Source organism: Nothobranchius furzeri, chromosome 19, assembly GCF_043380555.1.
Source record: "Nothobranchius furzeri strain GRZ-AD chromosome 19, NfurGRZ-RIMD1, whole genome shotgun sequence".
Classification (NCBI taxonomy): domain Eukaryota; kingdom Metazoa; phylum Chordata; class Actinopteri; order Cyprinodontiformes; family Nothobranchiidae; genus Nothobranchius; species Nothobranchius furzeri.
Window position 1 is genome coordinate 2,395,921 of NC_091759.1, and position 17,048 is coordinate 2,412,968.

The 17,048-nt window shown below is 38.5% G+C and overlaps 1 protein-coding gene across 1 annotated transcript in view; it reads right to left on the reverse strand.

Moving 5' to 3' along the window:
- LOC139061593 (CUB and sushi domain-containing protein 3-like) overlaps positions 1-17,048 on the reverse strand; it is a 232,865-nt gene that overhangs the window by 180,001 nt on the left and 35,816 nt on the right. The window contains exon 5 of the mRNA XM_070547722.1: positions 6,168-6,245. Coding sequence (XP_070403823.1) covers positions 6,168-6,245 — 78 coding nt within the window. The remainder of the gene's footprint in view (positions 1-6,167; positions 6,246-17,048) is intronic.

A 17,048-nucleotide genomic window follows, 5' to 3' on the forward strand; every position in this document is an offset into this window, starting at 1 on the left:
TAAGAACCCTAAATGTATGTATGTTCCCTGTCAGTGGTTGGTTTTAGGAATTATATGCTGAAGAGAGGCTGTTTCAAAGAGTCCCTGTTTGTGACATCACAAACGGGGACTTATGAAACAACTTGTTTTAGGCACATTAAAAAGTCCCTGTTTGTGGTGTCACAAATAGTACATTTTGGAAATGGCAAGAGAGGTCTGCTGCTGCTGGAAGAGCAGTGGCTCTACTCCAAGCCCCTCCCAGGTAATTGAACTTCTAAGCTTATAGCAGCCAATCAGGACAGGGTTGGGTGTGGCTAGCTACAGCTTGTTTTCTTAAAGTGACAGAGCCCTAAAATGTCTCATTCTAGAAGGTACTAAAACTGAATAAAACTGCTGAAAATGCTTTATGTAAGAGGGATCTGGTGCAAAGAACTTCATAAACATGTTTTGTATCGGCCATAGAACCACAACAACTCACTTACAAAAGTCATAATCTGTTTCCTTTATATTATGTGTAAAATAAAAAATTTAACTGTGTTATTTAGGGATCTACTACCCTATCGTCTAAGGTAATTAATTTCTACTTAAATACATTTATTTACATTAAAGCATTTTGTATCTGCATGTTATTATGTGTTAAATGTTAATTTCTCCACCAAACAAAACAGAAAAATTACAAGCAGGGAAATAAAACGTAGCTTCTAAATTGCTCATTTTCCTTTCAAATAAAAATTTAGATCGTAAAATAAATTTTCAAAAATTATATTAACCAAAATAAAATAGAACAAATTTTTCAAATTGAAGTTTTTAAGATGATTTATGCTGAAAAACAAAACTGGCAAAAGTGAATGATATCTCATTGTAAACAACAAATCAGCTGCCAGTGAGCTGAGTGAGGTACAACAAACATGGGCAAAGTACTAAAACTGCTTTCACACAAGCACCTTCACACCCACGCTGTCTGGGCTGTCTGGCTAACATGTTAGTCCCTCTCAACAAACCCAGCAAGTGGTTGGTGTGTGTGTGTGTGTGTGTGTGTGTGTGTGTGTGTGTGTGTGTGTGTTTGGGGGGGGGGCTGTATTTGTTAGAGTAGATGGTTTGTTGCTTTGTTGGAGCGGCTAATTTGACCATCTGGACTATTAACAGTACAACAGAGGGACTGGTTACAGTATCAGCACTGTGTGGACACATTCACACATACACAAAAGTAAACCTACAATTACAAACACACACACACACACACATGCACATGTCACAAACCTACAGCTAAACAACATGAATGTGCAGACAGGCGTTGTGCTTCAGTCAGGTGTTAATGGCGTCAGATTAGCTTCTGACTGCGATCAGAATTTATACAAACCTTCACATCTGGAGGATCAAACCTCTACCCCACCTCACGAATCTGTGATGAGTTGCTTTGGTTGCTCAGTCTCAGATTTTACCAACAGTGTTTAAGAGATTCACACATTAAATTAAAATCAAGATGCTTGAAAATCCGTCATGCAAACCAACCAAAGCCCCTTTTACGCTGCTGTACCATAGCTTGTATCATATATTTATATTAGGGCTGCACAATATTAAAAAAACTGTGATGAACGATAACAGCGATTAATATTGCGATGACGATATGATTAGCAAAAAATAAAAATAAAAAAAGAAGAAGAGGCAATCAGTGGATCCTGGAAAAAGCAGAATTGGCAGAAAGAGCAAAACAAAGCTAACTCAGGTGTTTGCTAGCCACACAAATCAAGTGCCGTCCACCTATAGGGGGCGGGCATCTAACCTATTAGAACCCACCTGATTGGCCAAATGGGTGAAGAGCTCTTCATGTGAAAAACTTCATGCTTCTGTTAGATTAACAAAATGCATTATGTGTAGCAAACATTTGAGCTGACCATTCATTGTGGTTTTTTTCTGTTTTTTTGGGATATGCGTGTCGTGCATGCCGATATCACGCTGTCGATACATTTGCAAAGTAGAAGTAGAAGAAGATTTAAATCATCACTAAGGACAGCCGTTCTCCCCACTTTTGTGTTTAAGGCCAAAAGCAATGTCTCTCGCTCAGGAATGTGCCCCTCTAGCTGGGCAACAGAGCTAAAACAGATTGTTTAACAACTTTCACATCCTCAAACACTCGTGCACACTTTGTAATTGACCACTATATGTAAGCAGATGTCTTTCACAAATGGCTAATGCTGAGCAGTGCTCAGTTCAAATTGCATAGGCCTCTATGGGACGGGGCCAGGCTCAGCAAAACAAAATGACATATTCCCTACATTATATCACAGGATTAGACCCCTGCAATCACTTTACGGGTTTCTAAAAATATATACATGATTCCTGAAAGGAGAAAATTTCCAGATTGCAGCTTTAAGGTGTTTATTTAAATTTTTTTGACTCATTTTTTTTGGCACAAATTAAGTCCCATACCTTTCACTTGATAATATTCTAGAGTCACTAATATTGTTAATTATATATACCTATTTCCATGCTTAAACTTGTATGTTACAGTGGCATTTGGTGCAGAATTTGTCCAGTTTGTTAAAAACAATACTGCTTTTTGACGATTATTATTTTTAAGTACTGAATAATGTGCTTTAATTTCATTTTTATAAATTGTTGTAAATATTCTACATCTAATTTAATCCAACACTTTTAGACTAGAAAAGTGTTCATCCAAGGACATTACAAACTTGTTTTTTTAACTGTTCACCTATAAAAATATTGTGGAAATAAAAACTAACTACTAATAGTTTACGCATCATATCTGCAGCAATAATGCAATGTATATATTTATATTTAAGATGTTTAATCTGCAATTGAGTTGATTTTTGAGAGTTTTTGTCTCCAAACAACAAAATAAATCCATTATTGTCTAACCCTAACAATTAGGTTGAGTTAGAATCCATAAATTACAGTAAATACAGTTGGAATCTGCAGAAAAAAGAAAATCTGTGCACAACTGAACACCGTAAGCACCATTTTGCTGCCGTTTTCATGCTCATTAAAGCCATTTTGTTCACAGTGGAATCAAATATTGCAGGGGTATGTCTGCTAAATGTCTTGATGCATTACTGTTTAATTGCTGCAGCGACACAAGCCTGAAATTTAGGATCACTTCTTGTGACAGTTGGGGAGAATAATTCTGATTACACAAATCTATTTCACACACACACACACACACACACACACACACACACACACACACACACACACACACACACACACACACACACACACACACAGAGGGTGGTGTGGAAAATTATAGCAGCGTAGTTGTCTGATGAAAACATTAAACTATCAAACGTTTGTCTGAATAGAATTAAATCTTTTGACAGCTTTAATAAGTAAAACAGATTTCTCCCATCCATAGTGCTGAAAGACACGGAACGTTATTAAATAACATTCACACGGCCATTTTTCGCCGTCACATCGAATGGCAGCTGGGTTATTAGCACCTTGACGGTTACCCTTCAGGAGTGTTGTTTCAAACGCGACTTACTGTGAAGGTTTTGTGGAATGCTTAAAAGAAGAGCAGGAAAATAACTACGTCAACATCTATATACACTGCCTTCCCCAAAAAAATAAAGTCGCCACCCAAAGAAAAGACACACACTAAAATTTTGTTGGACCACCTTCAGCTTTGATTACAGCACACATTCACCGTGGCGTTTCAAAAAGCTTCTGCAAAGTCACCTGATTTATTCCATCCAGTGTTGCATTAATGTTTCACCAAGATCTTGCATTGATGATTAATCAATTTCCCTCTGGGATTAATACAAGTATTTTTGAATTGAACTGAATGATGGTAGAGTCTGACTGCTGCACAAAGCCTTCTCCAGCACATCCCAGAGATCCTCAATGGGCTTAAGTTCTGGACTCTGTGGTGGCCAGTCCATGAGTGAAAATGATGTCTCATGCTTCCTGAAACACTCTTTCACTATCTGAGCCCAATGAATCCTGGCGTTGTCATCTTGGAATTTGCCCGTGCCATCAGGGAAGATGGAATAACCTGGTTATTCAGTATATTCATTCTTGGAGCAGATCCTGTTGCTGAACCTAGACCTGACCAACTGCAGTAACCCCCGATCATAGCACTGCCCCCACAGGCTTGTACAGTAGGCACTAGGCATGATGGGTGTATCACTGCCTCTCTTCTTACCCATCACTCTGGGACAGGGTCCATCTGGTCTCATCAGACCACTTGACCTTCATCGTTTATTTATTGCCACATTTCTTCCTCAAAGACAATGGGTACACACTGTCCTTCAAAATTTTAATAACATGTTGGACAGTTCTTAACCCAATTTAGATGTTTTCTCCGCCTAATGCATGCCAATGATCTGACCTTTCTCAAACAGACTAATGGGCCATTCCCATCTGTACCGGGTCGGCCTGGGCCGGGTAACGTAGGTTGTTTACATATCTGGGTGGCCTGGTATTTTTCCGGGCCAACCAAGGCTCATTCTCAGCCCTCTTCTCGAGGGGGTCTGCTTCAGGCCGACCAGGGCCAACACACCCACTGCTGACAGCAAATTCACACCTTCCATTAGAGCAAGCCGCTGATTGGTGGGTAGTATCAGCCCACATGGGCTTAAGGCAAAGATGTGTGGAATCAACCGGGCCAGCCTGAGGCCGACTGCGGCTACCCAGCCCAGGCCGACCCAGTACAGATGGGAATGGCCCATAACATGTTTTCCTCGACCACCAGATCGGTCTTTCCACATGGTTGTTGAAAAATATAAGAAGCAACTCATTGCACCAGTTGGGGTTAAACAACTTGTTGTCAGCAGTTATTATCCAATAGGAGGCTTGTACCTCTTTGCTTGGTTAAATCCAGGTGGCACCTTTTTTTTTTTGTCCGGGCAGTTTATTTTAACACTTTAAGCTATTCCTTTAAGTGGGTTTTCGTGATTCTGTAGGTAGGGACCTTACCAGCTTCACATTGGACACCACTCTGCTGACGGGAAAATTAACAGTTTTGAGGGATGGACAAGTTCACTAGGTGGAGCTCTCTACCTGCTTTAAGGCTGTTAGCTGTGTTGCTAGCAGTTAGCTTTTTCAGTTCACCAGCCGTCAATTAAAAGCACAAGAAGATTTTTGATTTTTTTGTTGCCATCATGGCGGAGCCCAGAAGTAAAAGTGAGAGGAATGTCTTGGGAGGTGAAGCAAAGAGCTAAACCCAGATTGAACATTGGCATGACCTAAACTAGTCTGGGGGAGCTTGAGAAGGCTACAAAATCAGGAACTGCTGGTGACCTGGCTTTGTTTGCTAATAGTCTTCTAAGTAATAAAGTATTTTGTCAAACTGTTTGGAACTTTTTACTTAGTATGAGCTGGCTCATGTATGTTAGTATTAGCTTATTGTTAGCGCTAGCTATGGCAGACCGTTGCAGGGTTGTTTACAACAGTTGTAATTCTGCTTTTAACCAGTAGGGCGGGGAAGAAGGAAAAACTGTCTGGTGTTGCTTTAAATCTGTTTAATAAAAATAAAACAACCCATAAAAACCGACATTCTTTTTTGTAATCCGACTGTCTGGCTGCACAACCAAGGAATGTTCGGATAAACTTGGTAATTGCTTTTATGACCTCAGTAGCCTGAGTGCAAAGTGTTTCAGAGAAGAAGAGAGAAAAGAAAAAGACGGGAGGAGGAGGAGGAGGACATGGATGCATGAGTAAGGTTAGAAAAACAGGCAAGGCTTAGTGATAAACAGTATCACAGCAGCTGATTCACATTCCCTGATCAAGCCTGAAGCAAGCCAAAACAAACCATGATTAAGCTTATCAGAGCGAGCCCTGATTAAATATATCGGAGCAAACAAAGAGGAGGCAAGATACCATGACCTGAACATACATACACGGAAAAGTCAACGCACGGAGACACACGACTGGCAAGCAGGATAAAAGAAAACCATGATGAAAATATGCAAAAGGACTTTTATGGTTTCAACACATTCGTGCTCAATAAAGGAATCTCGTCCAATTATGCCATTTATATATTTAAGAATAGTTATTTTACTGTTAATGTGGAGTTCAGGGAATCGGGAATTATAAAAGGCGCAAATGTGTTGAATAAAAGCCTTTTGAGCAGGCAAAATTAATAAAAAGCAGAACAGAAATGAAACAGCTGAAGTCAAATGAAGCCATTAGGTCATTAACCAAAAGGACACGGAGATTTTTTAACTCACATATCGAAAACTTGTTGCTGGAGTCTTTGCCGGGGAACAATTTAACGCCTCGCGATTTAAAATCTACTGATCGCTTCACTGCAGAAGAGAACAGAACACAGAACAGAGAAGAGAAATCAGATAACAGATCGGATAAAGTGGAGAAAATAATTAGATCTAGCAAAGGGATATTTAAAATAAAATGGGGGGGGGGGGGGGGGGGGGGGGCTAATTCGTCTCTTTTCCAATGCTGGGAAAGAGAAGAGCAAAGCAACACAAACAACAATAAAAACAAAGTAAGAAGGCAAAGAAACCTTTAAAATGATAAAATTAGAGTAAAATGTTAGAGAAATTCCAAAATTCCCGATTCTCCTCAGAAATATATAATGGGACATTTTGTTGGAAGTGTCGTCCGACTCTTGAAGAACCCTGGTGTTATGGAAATTTTATATTTCATTACTTTAGTCCTATTGACAGATCTATTAACTGAAAGTCCTGAAAGCATTTACACACACACACACACACGCGCGCACACACACACACACGCACGCACGCACACTCTTGTCCTCCCATACACACAAGGCACGCTTGCAGCTTTAATCCAACATAACAGCATCGCATTCAAACATCAAATATATATGATTCAATTCAAAGTTATGTGGAAGGAAACAAATCCTGTGGGATATGTTCACAAGGAAGTCTGAGCTGAAATTCCATAAAACTCGGACAAAATTCAAGGAGAACGGTGAAGCAGTGTCACAATACAGAGTAACACTGGGAAGCAAACTTCTAGACTGTATAAAAATTCATGACATAAGTAATAAAAGTAAAATTTACAGTTAACTCACTCACCGCCTGCCGTTTCCTGATCAGAAAGCCTTTCGCTGCCGGCGTTTGAGCGTTTTTACTGTTTTTTTATAAGTCACAGAACGTTGTGCGCTAGGATGATTTCAACGCGAAAACTACCAAAATAAAAAGGAGTCTCATTTCTTACATCAGGAAGAATCCGTGTTTAGAGCTTCATCCGTTCTTTTGTAATCCGTTGTTGAATTGTGATCTGCAGAAGCTCTTCCGGTTCGTGCCGCACTTTTTTTTTTACAACAGCGGCCCAAAACGATCTCCTAACACATGGATTTTCTGCTTCCTGATCACGTGATGTGTGACGTACATGGATTAAGATCGGCTTTAGAGCTGAGATGTTTGTTCTCACGGTGCGGGGGCTCGTTCCGATGCCCACACAGTAAAAAAATGCAAATGACGACTTTAGTTGACTTTAGTCGTCATTGGCAGTGAACGAGTTATTATGATTATTGAGGCCATCAAGAAAAATTAGCACCATTACTGGTAATTTTCCATGACTTTTTCACATGAAATGCTAGCTGTTACCATTCACTTACATTGTGTATGCTAAGCTAAAGCTAACAGAATACTGCCAGATCAGGACAATGACTGGGCTGGTTACAAAATCATTTGCCCCACTTTCCCACTTTGGAAAATGGCAAAAGACGAAATTTCACTTAAGGGTGGAAATTCCCCTTCAAGTCAATTATGAAATTATAACAAGCGTTAAACATTTTCTTCAGACAAAAAAACACCAATCTTATTATCTATACCTTTTCATTTTCTTCTGTCACTAATACTTTTTTTTGCTTTAATCTGTTTTAACACATCATTGTATTTTATTAACTAAACCTAACTCAGAACTAAATTAATCTGCTTTACATTTTAACATCAACCCTGTTATAAAGGTTGCTCCATAAGTCGTAACCTGTAGTCACTAAAAGCAGCTTTGAACAAAAACCAGCCACTTTTCAGTGATCCACCTACGCAGAGAGAACTGAATTACTCTCGACACCGGTGTCACAGCTATTAAAGCAGAAACAAGCTTAAAGTACATTGCATTTATATTTCTATACACAGATTCATTGGACCAACATTTATTTTGTGTTCTCAGGTCAATTCATAAACATTCAGCTTATTACAGCTGCCTTAAACATACAGATTTAACACTAAGTAAAGCCTTTATTACCTTTTACATGCATGCAGGCATTCATTATGTTTGAAATTGGGAGCAAAAGTCCTCTTTTGTAAAGAACAAATAAAAAAATAAAAATACTTCCCTTAATTTGTCCCAATTCTTGTAAATCAGGTGAGATCAAAGTCCCCAAATCCCTTTCTTTTTTTAGTTAAATTTGATTTGATTCCTTCCCTGTATTACTCCTTATTTATATGCATCATCAAGGCTGTCCTGCTTGATTATGCATCCAAGTTAAATATGGCCTGGGTACTATTCTAGCCTACAGGCTGCAGCACTAATGCAAACAGATGGGATGGCACATGAACTTAAGTATAGCACATCGTAGAAGTAAAATGTTGAAAAATGTAACAAAGCTGCATATTTAGTAGCATGGGATCAACAACAAACCAGACACCAAAGTAAAACGGTTTACAGAAGAAAAGATGTAACAGCTTATTATTGCTGTAGCTGTCAGCACATAAAGGTGCTCTAACCTGAGACCCCTTTGGTCAATAAATAATGGTCAGACCTTCCACAGCCCTTGGAACCATCTCACTTATTCTCTTGCTTTCAGATGGGTGGTACTGTGGTCATTAAAAGTAATTTAAACTGGGTTTAGTTCATTTAGCTCCTGCTTAAAAGTAGGTTATTCTTTGCTCAACAGAGACCCTTGACAGATGTAGCGTTAGGAATGGTCCATTCGAACAAATACAGCTTGATGAGTTAAGCAACTAGAAAGTCGTTCCAGCCTAAAAACCCGAAAAATACACCCAAAAATAAAAACTACTGTCATTATTGTCTGCTATGACTCCCTAGTCTGACCAAAATATTTTATGTTTGTCTCATTTTTAATGAAGGATTAAGGATTTTAACACTTTTTTTCATCATTAAACTCAAAGATCCATAAAGTGGGGCTGACGTACATTTTCACTATAACTGTTGGGGAATGCGTAAATGACGTAATTGTGCTGAGTTATGTGAACTTGAGACATTCTTCTGTGAGTTGAAAAGCCACCACAAGAACTAATAGCCTGGAAAACCCTCATAGTGTTGAGTCCAAAATCTCCATTTCCAGCTCCCAGAAAACAGCCCAATGCTTGATAAAAATGTTTATCTCTTGCTCCTTTTCAATAAATCTGTCAGTACTTAATCATAATTTTGTATATCTCCAGTTAGCAAATGCAGTAAATTGGTGAAAATACCAGTAAGCATTGTGATTCTCCACATTCGATGGGTCTATTTGTAACCACACAGCAGCAATCATTCAACATCTCCAGAATATGCATACCCAACCAACTCGCATTAATTCAGTCGCTCTCATTCCACCACAACCCATGCATTAATGATCCGACTGCTGCCAGCCGCCCAAAAACAAGACACCAAGTAAATTATGAAACCCGATTCTGGTAACATGCAAGCTCCCACAATAATTTAGAAAGATAAAGGGAAAGTTCGTAGATTTATGAGCTCATATGATTCTGTTGAAGTATCAGTGTACTTGTTTTGATTAATGGCTTAAAAGTTACAGCAACACAGGAAAAGGGCTTGGTTTTATTTCCACATCTGCTAAATATTCTATTTTTCCTCAGTTGTAATTATCCACTTGTGTCATGAGTGGGTCTGAGATGGGTCATGTGGCGAGGCACCATGCAGTCAACAGTGTCCAATGCGTCTACCTCCCCCAGGGCTTTGCTGTCTCACTGATCAAGTTGAATAATGTTTCCCTACCTTTGGTTGGCTGGTGTTTCTTTTGTACTGACTGACTTATTTGTTGGCGTAGCACTGGTTGACTGATAATGCCGTCAGTTGTTCATTAAGGGCCAATCACGGCCCCGCAGACATGAAAACTCATGAATACGTAATGAAGAAAGATGATGGAGGGATGTGATTGGTAGGTTCCGCCACAGGGAAGGAAACATATTGTTCATACCTGACACCAGCAAACACAAAGTAGGCAAAGTCACCTGATTTATTCCATCCAGTGTTGCATTAATGTTTCACCAAGATCTTGCATTGATGTCTTGCAAGACTTGAATCCGTTATTGTTAAAATAACGGATTCAAGTTTGTCTGAACCAAATTGCACAGTGTGCACACACACACACTAAAGAACACACTCACACAGCATTCCCAGAAAACTTGAAAGTTCACAAAGTAAAACATGTCGATCCAAAATGAGACAATATTTAAAACTCTTTCATAATTTAGTCTCATTTTTAAATCCTTTTATAACCACCAAGAGATTTAATAATGGTTATATCTGCAGATGCTCCGCACACCTAATTGAAATGTGAAATTAGCTTTGGTTTCCATCAAAGCCGACTAAGAATCACTGCTTAGCACTTTTAAAAATGACACGTTAAGGGGTCAGAGTCAAGATCCCGCTGAAATACATCAATCAACAGACGGCTGTGACATTTTAATTATGCTGACAATGGAGAAAAAATGCTTTCAAAACATTAAAAATTTTGGAACGCACAAACTACGTATTGATTGTGAGATAATGAGTAGAATTTCAACAGGGTGGCCTCTGAAAGGTCAAAAAGAAGAGTCAGTTCTTCCTAAAAGTTCTGTAAGACGGCCCGGTCTTGACTCCGTCTTGGGGACAGGGAAACAAGCGGCGCACATTAAAGCTTTGATGGCAAATTTGGAAAACAAATGAGGATAAACAATTCTTCTATGCCTCAACAATGTTTAATAAATCAATGTAATCAATCAATCATTGTTTAACTATGAATATATTGTGGAGATTTAAAAATGAAGAAAAACCTTTATAAAATGGTTCTCTTGCATTTGTCTCAAAACCTCTGCCAACAACTCGTTTTGGACGAAAGCATCTACTGGACCATCTGGGTATCTGTCTGACCGAAACACTGTACTTCCCTGGGTTCTCCATTCATTAGGAACTTGCGTTTGTTCCAACAGAACACCGCTGGTGTGAGAGGTTCTCCGCTCCATCATATCAGAGAAGGAGAAACAGCCGGCTGCTACCACTTCAACTTTAGGACAAACTACCAGAGTCCCAAAAAGAAAAACATTTGAAGTGGACCACAAAAGACGTTTGGACCTAGAAATGGTGACTGGTGTTTAGCGCTATCTCGTTTCATCTGGCAACGCGGGCCCTGGTAACAGCAGTGTTCCATAACTGTGTTTGCGTTCAAAACCTAGCTTATTCAATAGATTCGCTATAAAAGCCTTAACCCCCAGAGACCCACGGTTGTAAATTACAACATCAGATTTAAGTCTACAAAAATAAACCTTACCCATTTTTTTTCTTTTTAAAACCACATTTACATTGCCAATAGGTCCTATTGTTCAGTTCTGCAACACTATTGGCTGTTAAAATGTGTAAATAAGCTCGTTTATCTGGCCTCTTGGAACAACATGTGAAAGGTTAAAAAAGATTTTGCAGTTGTTTTCTAAATTTGGGTCTCTGGGGGTTAAAGCCAAGCTATAGGTCCAAAACTGAATCAGGACATTTTAACCTGCACCCATAGAGCCACATGGCTCTTCAGCCCCCCTAAAGTACTCCATGTAACTTAGACCACGAGTGACATTAATGTCATGGTTAGGGTTAGACAATAGAAAAGTGTAGGTTAAGTGGGTCACACATATATGTTTCTCTTTCTTTCTCATTTATAATAAACATATGTTGCTTTCCGGACCAGAGTTAGTAAAAAATGACTAAAGTTTTATTGTTGAACTTTATTTTTTCATTCATAAAAAGATCCCCATTAACTACAGCTAGTCTTCCTAGGGTCCAAATAATACATTTAAAACTCTTACATTCAACACATTATATTACAAAAACTTTGTCAAATATTAAAACAAAACAATAAAATAAATCTTATAAACATAAAACCAACAGCAAATAAGATACAAATAAGAACTAAAAGGTTTTAATGCAAAGTTTTTGACTCAATAAGTAATAATTACATTTAGAATTTTGGAGAAAACTAATATTTGTACATATTTCAACCATGTTACGGTAACAGCAGACATTATTAGAAGCTATGAAACATTAAGACAACATAATATATAAGTTTTGTGTTCAGTCAGTAGTTTCCCCATCTCCGTGTTCTGCATTCTGGACATTTTGTTTCCTTCACCTAAAGTTATTTTCTAGTTGTGGTCCGTGGGCCACAGTGAATCAAAGGCTAACTCCGGTCCTTGAGGTACCACCATTTTGAAAGTTTTAGATCTTTACCAGCTCTAATGCACCAAATTCAAACTAATAACCTCCCCAACATGTCAACACATTTTGATGAAGCTTGTCAATGACCCGTTCATTTAGTTCAGGTGGGTTAGTGCTGAAAGAAACTTCTAAAACCTGCAGGATAGTGCCCTTTTATGACTTGAGTTGGTGATACTTGATTTAAATGATTACCTAAATTGATGAGTCCAAATTTTGAATTTCTGAGAAGCTAACAATTTTTAGAGGTGATTTATTCCATTGATTCAGGTGTGTTGGAGCAACGGCTCCACACCATGTCATTATTTCCTCCTCTCTGTCAGACTCCCCTTTAAACTAGCCACTTTGTATTTGTCTGATGTCTCAGTAGCACTTTTGCGTCTGCATTCCATGCAAATACCAAAGAGATAATAGTTGTCCATCTCCAACAACTTCATCTGGAGTTGTCCCAACCCAAAGAGTGTTGACCCTTATGACTTTATTCCATTTACTTTGACTTATAACTATCTTATGATTATCTGCTTTCTTTTCAGACTATTTTACAGTATTTCAGAGTGGGATATTAATGACGCCAAAGAGCTTTTAGTGCTTTTTAGTGTTTCCAGGTAAACTGTCGCATCCTTTCACATGGCTCCTTAAAAGGCCCTGAAACTACACTATTTTCTTTATGATGATCATGGAAGTTTACTGAATCAGCAACTGTTTACAAATATTGGAACAAGTACTTCAAATCCTCCCTCTTCCTGTTCTCCAGCTCTCAAGCAGGATCTTTGAAGGGTCATAGGTCTGGTTCTACTCCCTTTGAGCAAACTGCTTTTCCTTGATATATTTTACAAATCACAATACTTTTTAATGCCTTGTGAAATCAGTTAAATATTTCTCCATTTACTGATTAATTTTACCCGCTAACTTGATAGAAACGAGAGTCTTTGAATGTGATTGGCATGAATTATAACTGCTGTTGAACACACAACTGAGATCAAAAGGTACCTCCAACTCTACAACCCACAACTCCATCTTTACAAGGACACAGCAAAGAAAGATATCGCTTAATACTGATTAAGAAATGGATTGTTCAAATAGAAAACACTACCTATGAAAGACAACAATGAAGGAGCATTCCCTTGAACTACCAAGTACAGTATACGCTTTATGCAAGATTATGAGGTCAGCAGGATTTTAGATAGTTTGGAGTAGTTTGTACTGCAAGGTGGAGATGTTGATATATACAAAGGTTTGGTTGCTCATGGATACAATAAATAAGTCCCTGCTTGCTGAATGGAAAATTTAGAAATTACTTCATTGTTCCCATTGATTTCCATTGTTCCCACTGATTTCCATTGTTCCCATTGAGTTCCATTGTTCCCATTGATTTCACAAGCATCGTTAGTAATGTTTTACCGGGAAACTTGCAAGTGAAAAAAGTATAATCAGACACCCTGATTTAAATTAAAATAAAAAATAATCTGTCCAGATGTTATGTATGAAAAATGTATGTATTTGTTTCTCTATTAGATACGAGAAATAACTTTTTCTGTAGGAATAAAAACTTCTAAGGTGGCAAAATTGACTAAAAAACCACCGTTGCTGGAAAACACCTGATGCCTGTTTTTAACAAAGTATTTTTTACCAAACAGAACATCACAAAACGCAGATTTAGATTATACTGAATCCGCAGTATTGAATAAGTGATAAAATCAAAGCATCTGATAAGTCAACTACATGAAGAAAATCTGCTGTGTTTCATTTTTGGAGACCTTTTCCGAGGCACACTTCCTCTCTGCTGCTTGCACATATGGACAGTATAAAATTATCATGATTCTCCATATATTAGCAATTTTCATTCCAACATAGAAAAAACATTCTACAGGGCTTGTGGCAATCCATCCTCTAAATTACAGTCACCACTATTGCATTGATCGAGCTGGAGATGAATGCTTTTCAGGTCACTGTTCATCAAAGAACAGACACCAAGGTACTAATGTTAACCTTCATGTATTTTTGCACTTGATGAATGTACATTTCTGGTTAGAGAAGTACTAAATGAATGACTAGCTTAGTGCAGACTGACTAAATATGAGAAAAAAAACCCTGCCTGATTTCTGCCTCCGGACCTCGTTTTTTTGCCTGACCCCTGCCTTGTACTCTGCCTGCCATTACAAACCTCGCCTGTCCTCCACCTCATGTCCAGTCTGTTCCCTGTACCTGCTTGTCTGATCTGGTTTTGACCCTCGCCTCCTCTTCGACTCTGTCTCCAGCCTCGCCCATATCTGGTAACTCCACAAAAAATAAAACTTTTTTTTAATATACTTTCACTGTGTTTGGCGTCATTACTGGTGTTTGAGTTCTGTTCGTGACAAGACCAACAAATCCAAACTGGATACTCTCTCTTTCTTAGACATTGTTTCCATTAATGTTAAACCGTATTGATGAGTTACAGAAACCAAAGAAGAGTTTAACACTTAAGAGTCTAACTTCCTACTAATAATACAAGAGCAAATGCATAATCTCACCTCCCTTCGGTTCTACATGGATCAGCCAATGTTCACCAAAGATGAGTGGTGGTTCATCCAAGTCAACAAAACACATGATAACTGGGTAAACCTCAATACACTTTGGTGTCCGTGCCAAGGTAAGAACAGTGTTCTTCGCTCATCACAAATCTGGTTCACCTCTCAGTTCAGTCAGACCTAAGGAGGCTAAGAAGGGTGAACCCTCTATTTACCTTCTTGTGAAATTCCCAATAAGTTGGTCTCACATGACCCTCTTATTGAAAAAAAAAACAAAGTTGTATCAAAGATGGCCGACGTCAACATGGCCACCATGGTCACCACCCATGTTGTAAAGTTTGCCCCCTCACATACATACTAATGTGCCACAAACAGGACGTTAACATCACCAACCAGTCCCATTTCTTTAAGGTGTATCCCTATAAATGGCCCACCCTGTATATCCCAACTACCAAACATATGGGTCCTTGAATAGGTCCCGTTATGCTGCCACTTCTGAAACATCTACCGCATTGAGTCTCCCCAACGGAAATGCAATGATCCAATATGAAAATTTAGTTTGTAAAACTAGAAAAGAAAAGATGAAACTATTCTTACCATTTCAGTCTGAGTAACCGTGTCGGCATGAGTGCCTTTAGGTCTCTAACTGTAATTGCCGCTTTTAACAAATGTTCAAGCAGGAAGGCAATTATCCCTCCGCTTTGATCTTCACACATTGTGATTCCACCTCAGTTATTATTTGACGGCTTCATGAGGGGATCTATACAGGTTCATTTTGGTTCATTTTCACGATCAAAGTTTGATTCTCACAGAATATAAGGATCTATCTTTAGATTTAGGACAATTGAGCCAACTAAAAAAGGCACTTCAGGCACTTCTTTGTAACTTCGTCTAATTTGGATTACAATTGTACATATCTAGAAAAGTTTCACCATATTATGGTGTGAAGTTGAGATACTTGTCGAAGTTGCTTAAATGCACTTACAGCAGTTCTAACAGTGAAAATACATCAAATCTACTATAAGAATATGACATTATTGGCTTTTTAAAACTTGATAAACAGAAATGTTAATGCTTTTTGGTCCTAAGGTAAGTTTATATTGCTAAATAAATGCCACGCTTTAATTAAACATGGTAATTGACGACCATCGGCTGTCTTATATTTAGCTCTAAGGTTCTGTAATAACATTTCTGCCATATTGGCAAAATACTTTATTGGCAAAATTGGAAAACTAAACAAGAGTATGAATATTACAACACAGAACAAGAAAACATATAAAAACTCTGTAATTTAATCCTGTTGACTTTACTTTTCTAAAAGGCAATTTTAAAAGTCAACATTTTCTAAATCTTGTCATCCCTGCAAATTTCAGAAGGGCTGCCAGACATATTGTGAGTGAAATTTAAATGCTTTAAAAAGAAGTGATTTCACTCTTTTCACAGGAACACGGTATCCTTAGGCAGAGATATTTGAATTAAAATGGTTAATTCCTTTAATTTAGGTCTATCAGCATAATGCTCCTGGCATGTCTTAAAACCCTGCCAGCATGAATTATTTTGAAGCATCAATTAGGCATTTAAATGGACAATTAAAAATAATTGGTAGATTTGTTCGGGTATGCAGAAGAGCTGCAGGCTTTTATTTACAAAACAGTCGAGTTCAAGAACGTGCTCCTGTCCTGCATCCAAGAACCCGGAATGGGTCCAGCGCACAGAGACACACACCCAAACACACCAAAACAACACCGTCTCCCTTTAAAGTGGTCAGCAGCAGGACGTCATGAATTCTTTAGTTTAAAATGTAGCCAAACTCTTCTGCCAAATGACGTCCTCCTAAAGCCCCATTACTCTCCGGCTATCTATCTGTTTTCTCCTCTTCTCAAGGTCTATTAATCATCTCTCTGGATCGCCCCACTTGTCCACCTCCTCCCCCTCACTTTTTTCATCCACTCATCCTTTTTTGCTTTGTTTTCTTCGGCTGCCTCGCTCGCCCCTCTGCCCCGTCTCTACAAACTTGGGCATACATTATTATGAGATTATTATTAATTCAGGACTTTATAATTTGGGTAGCAGCAGAAGGAGGAGGTGGTTTGTATGAGCCAAATGCCTGACCTCAAACACACACACACACACACACACACACACACACACACACACACACACACACACACACACGGAAGGAAA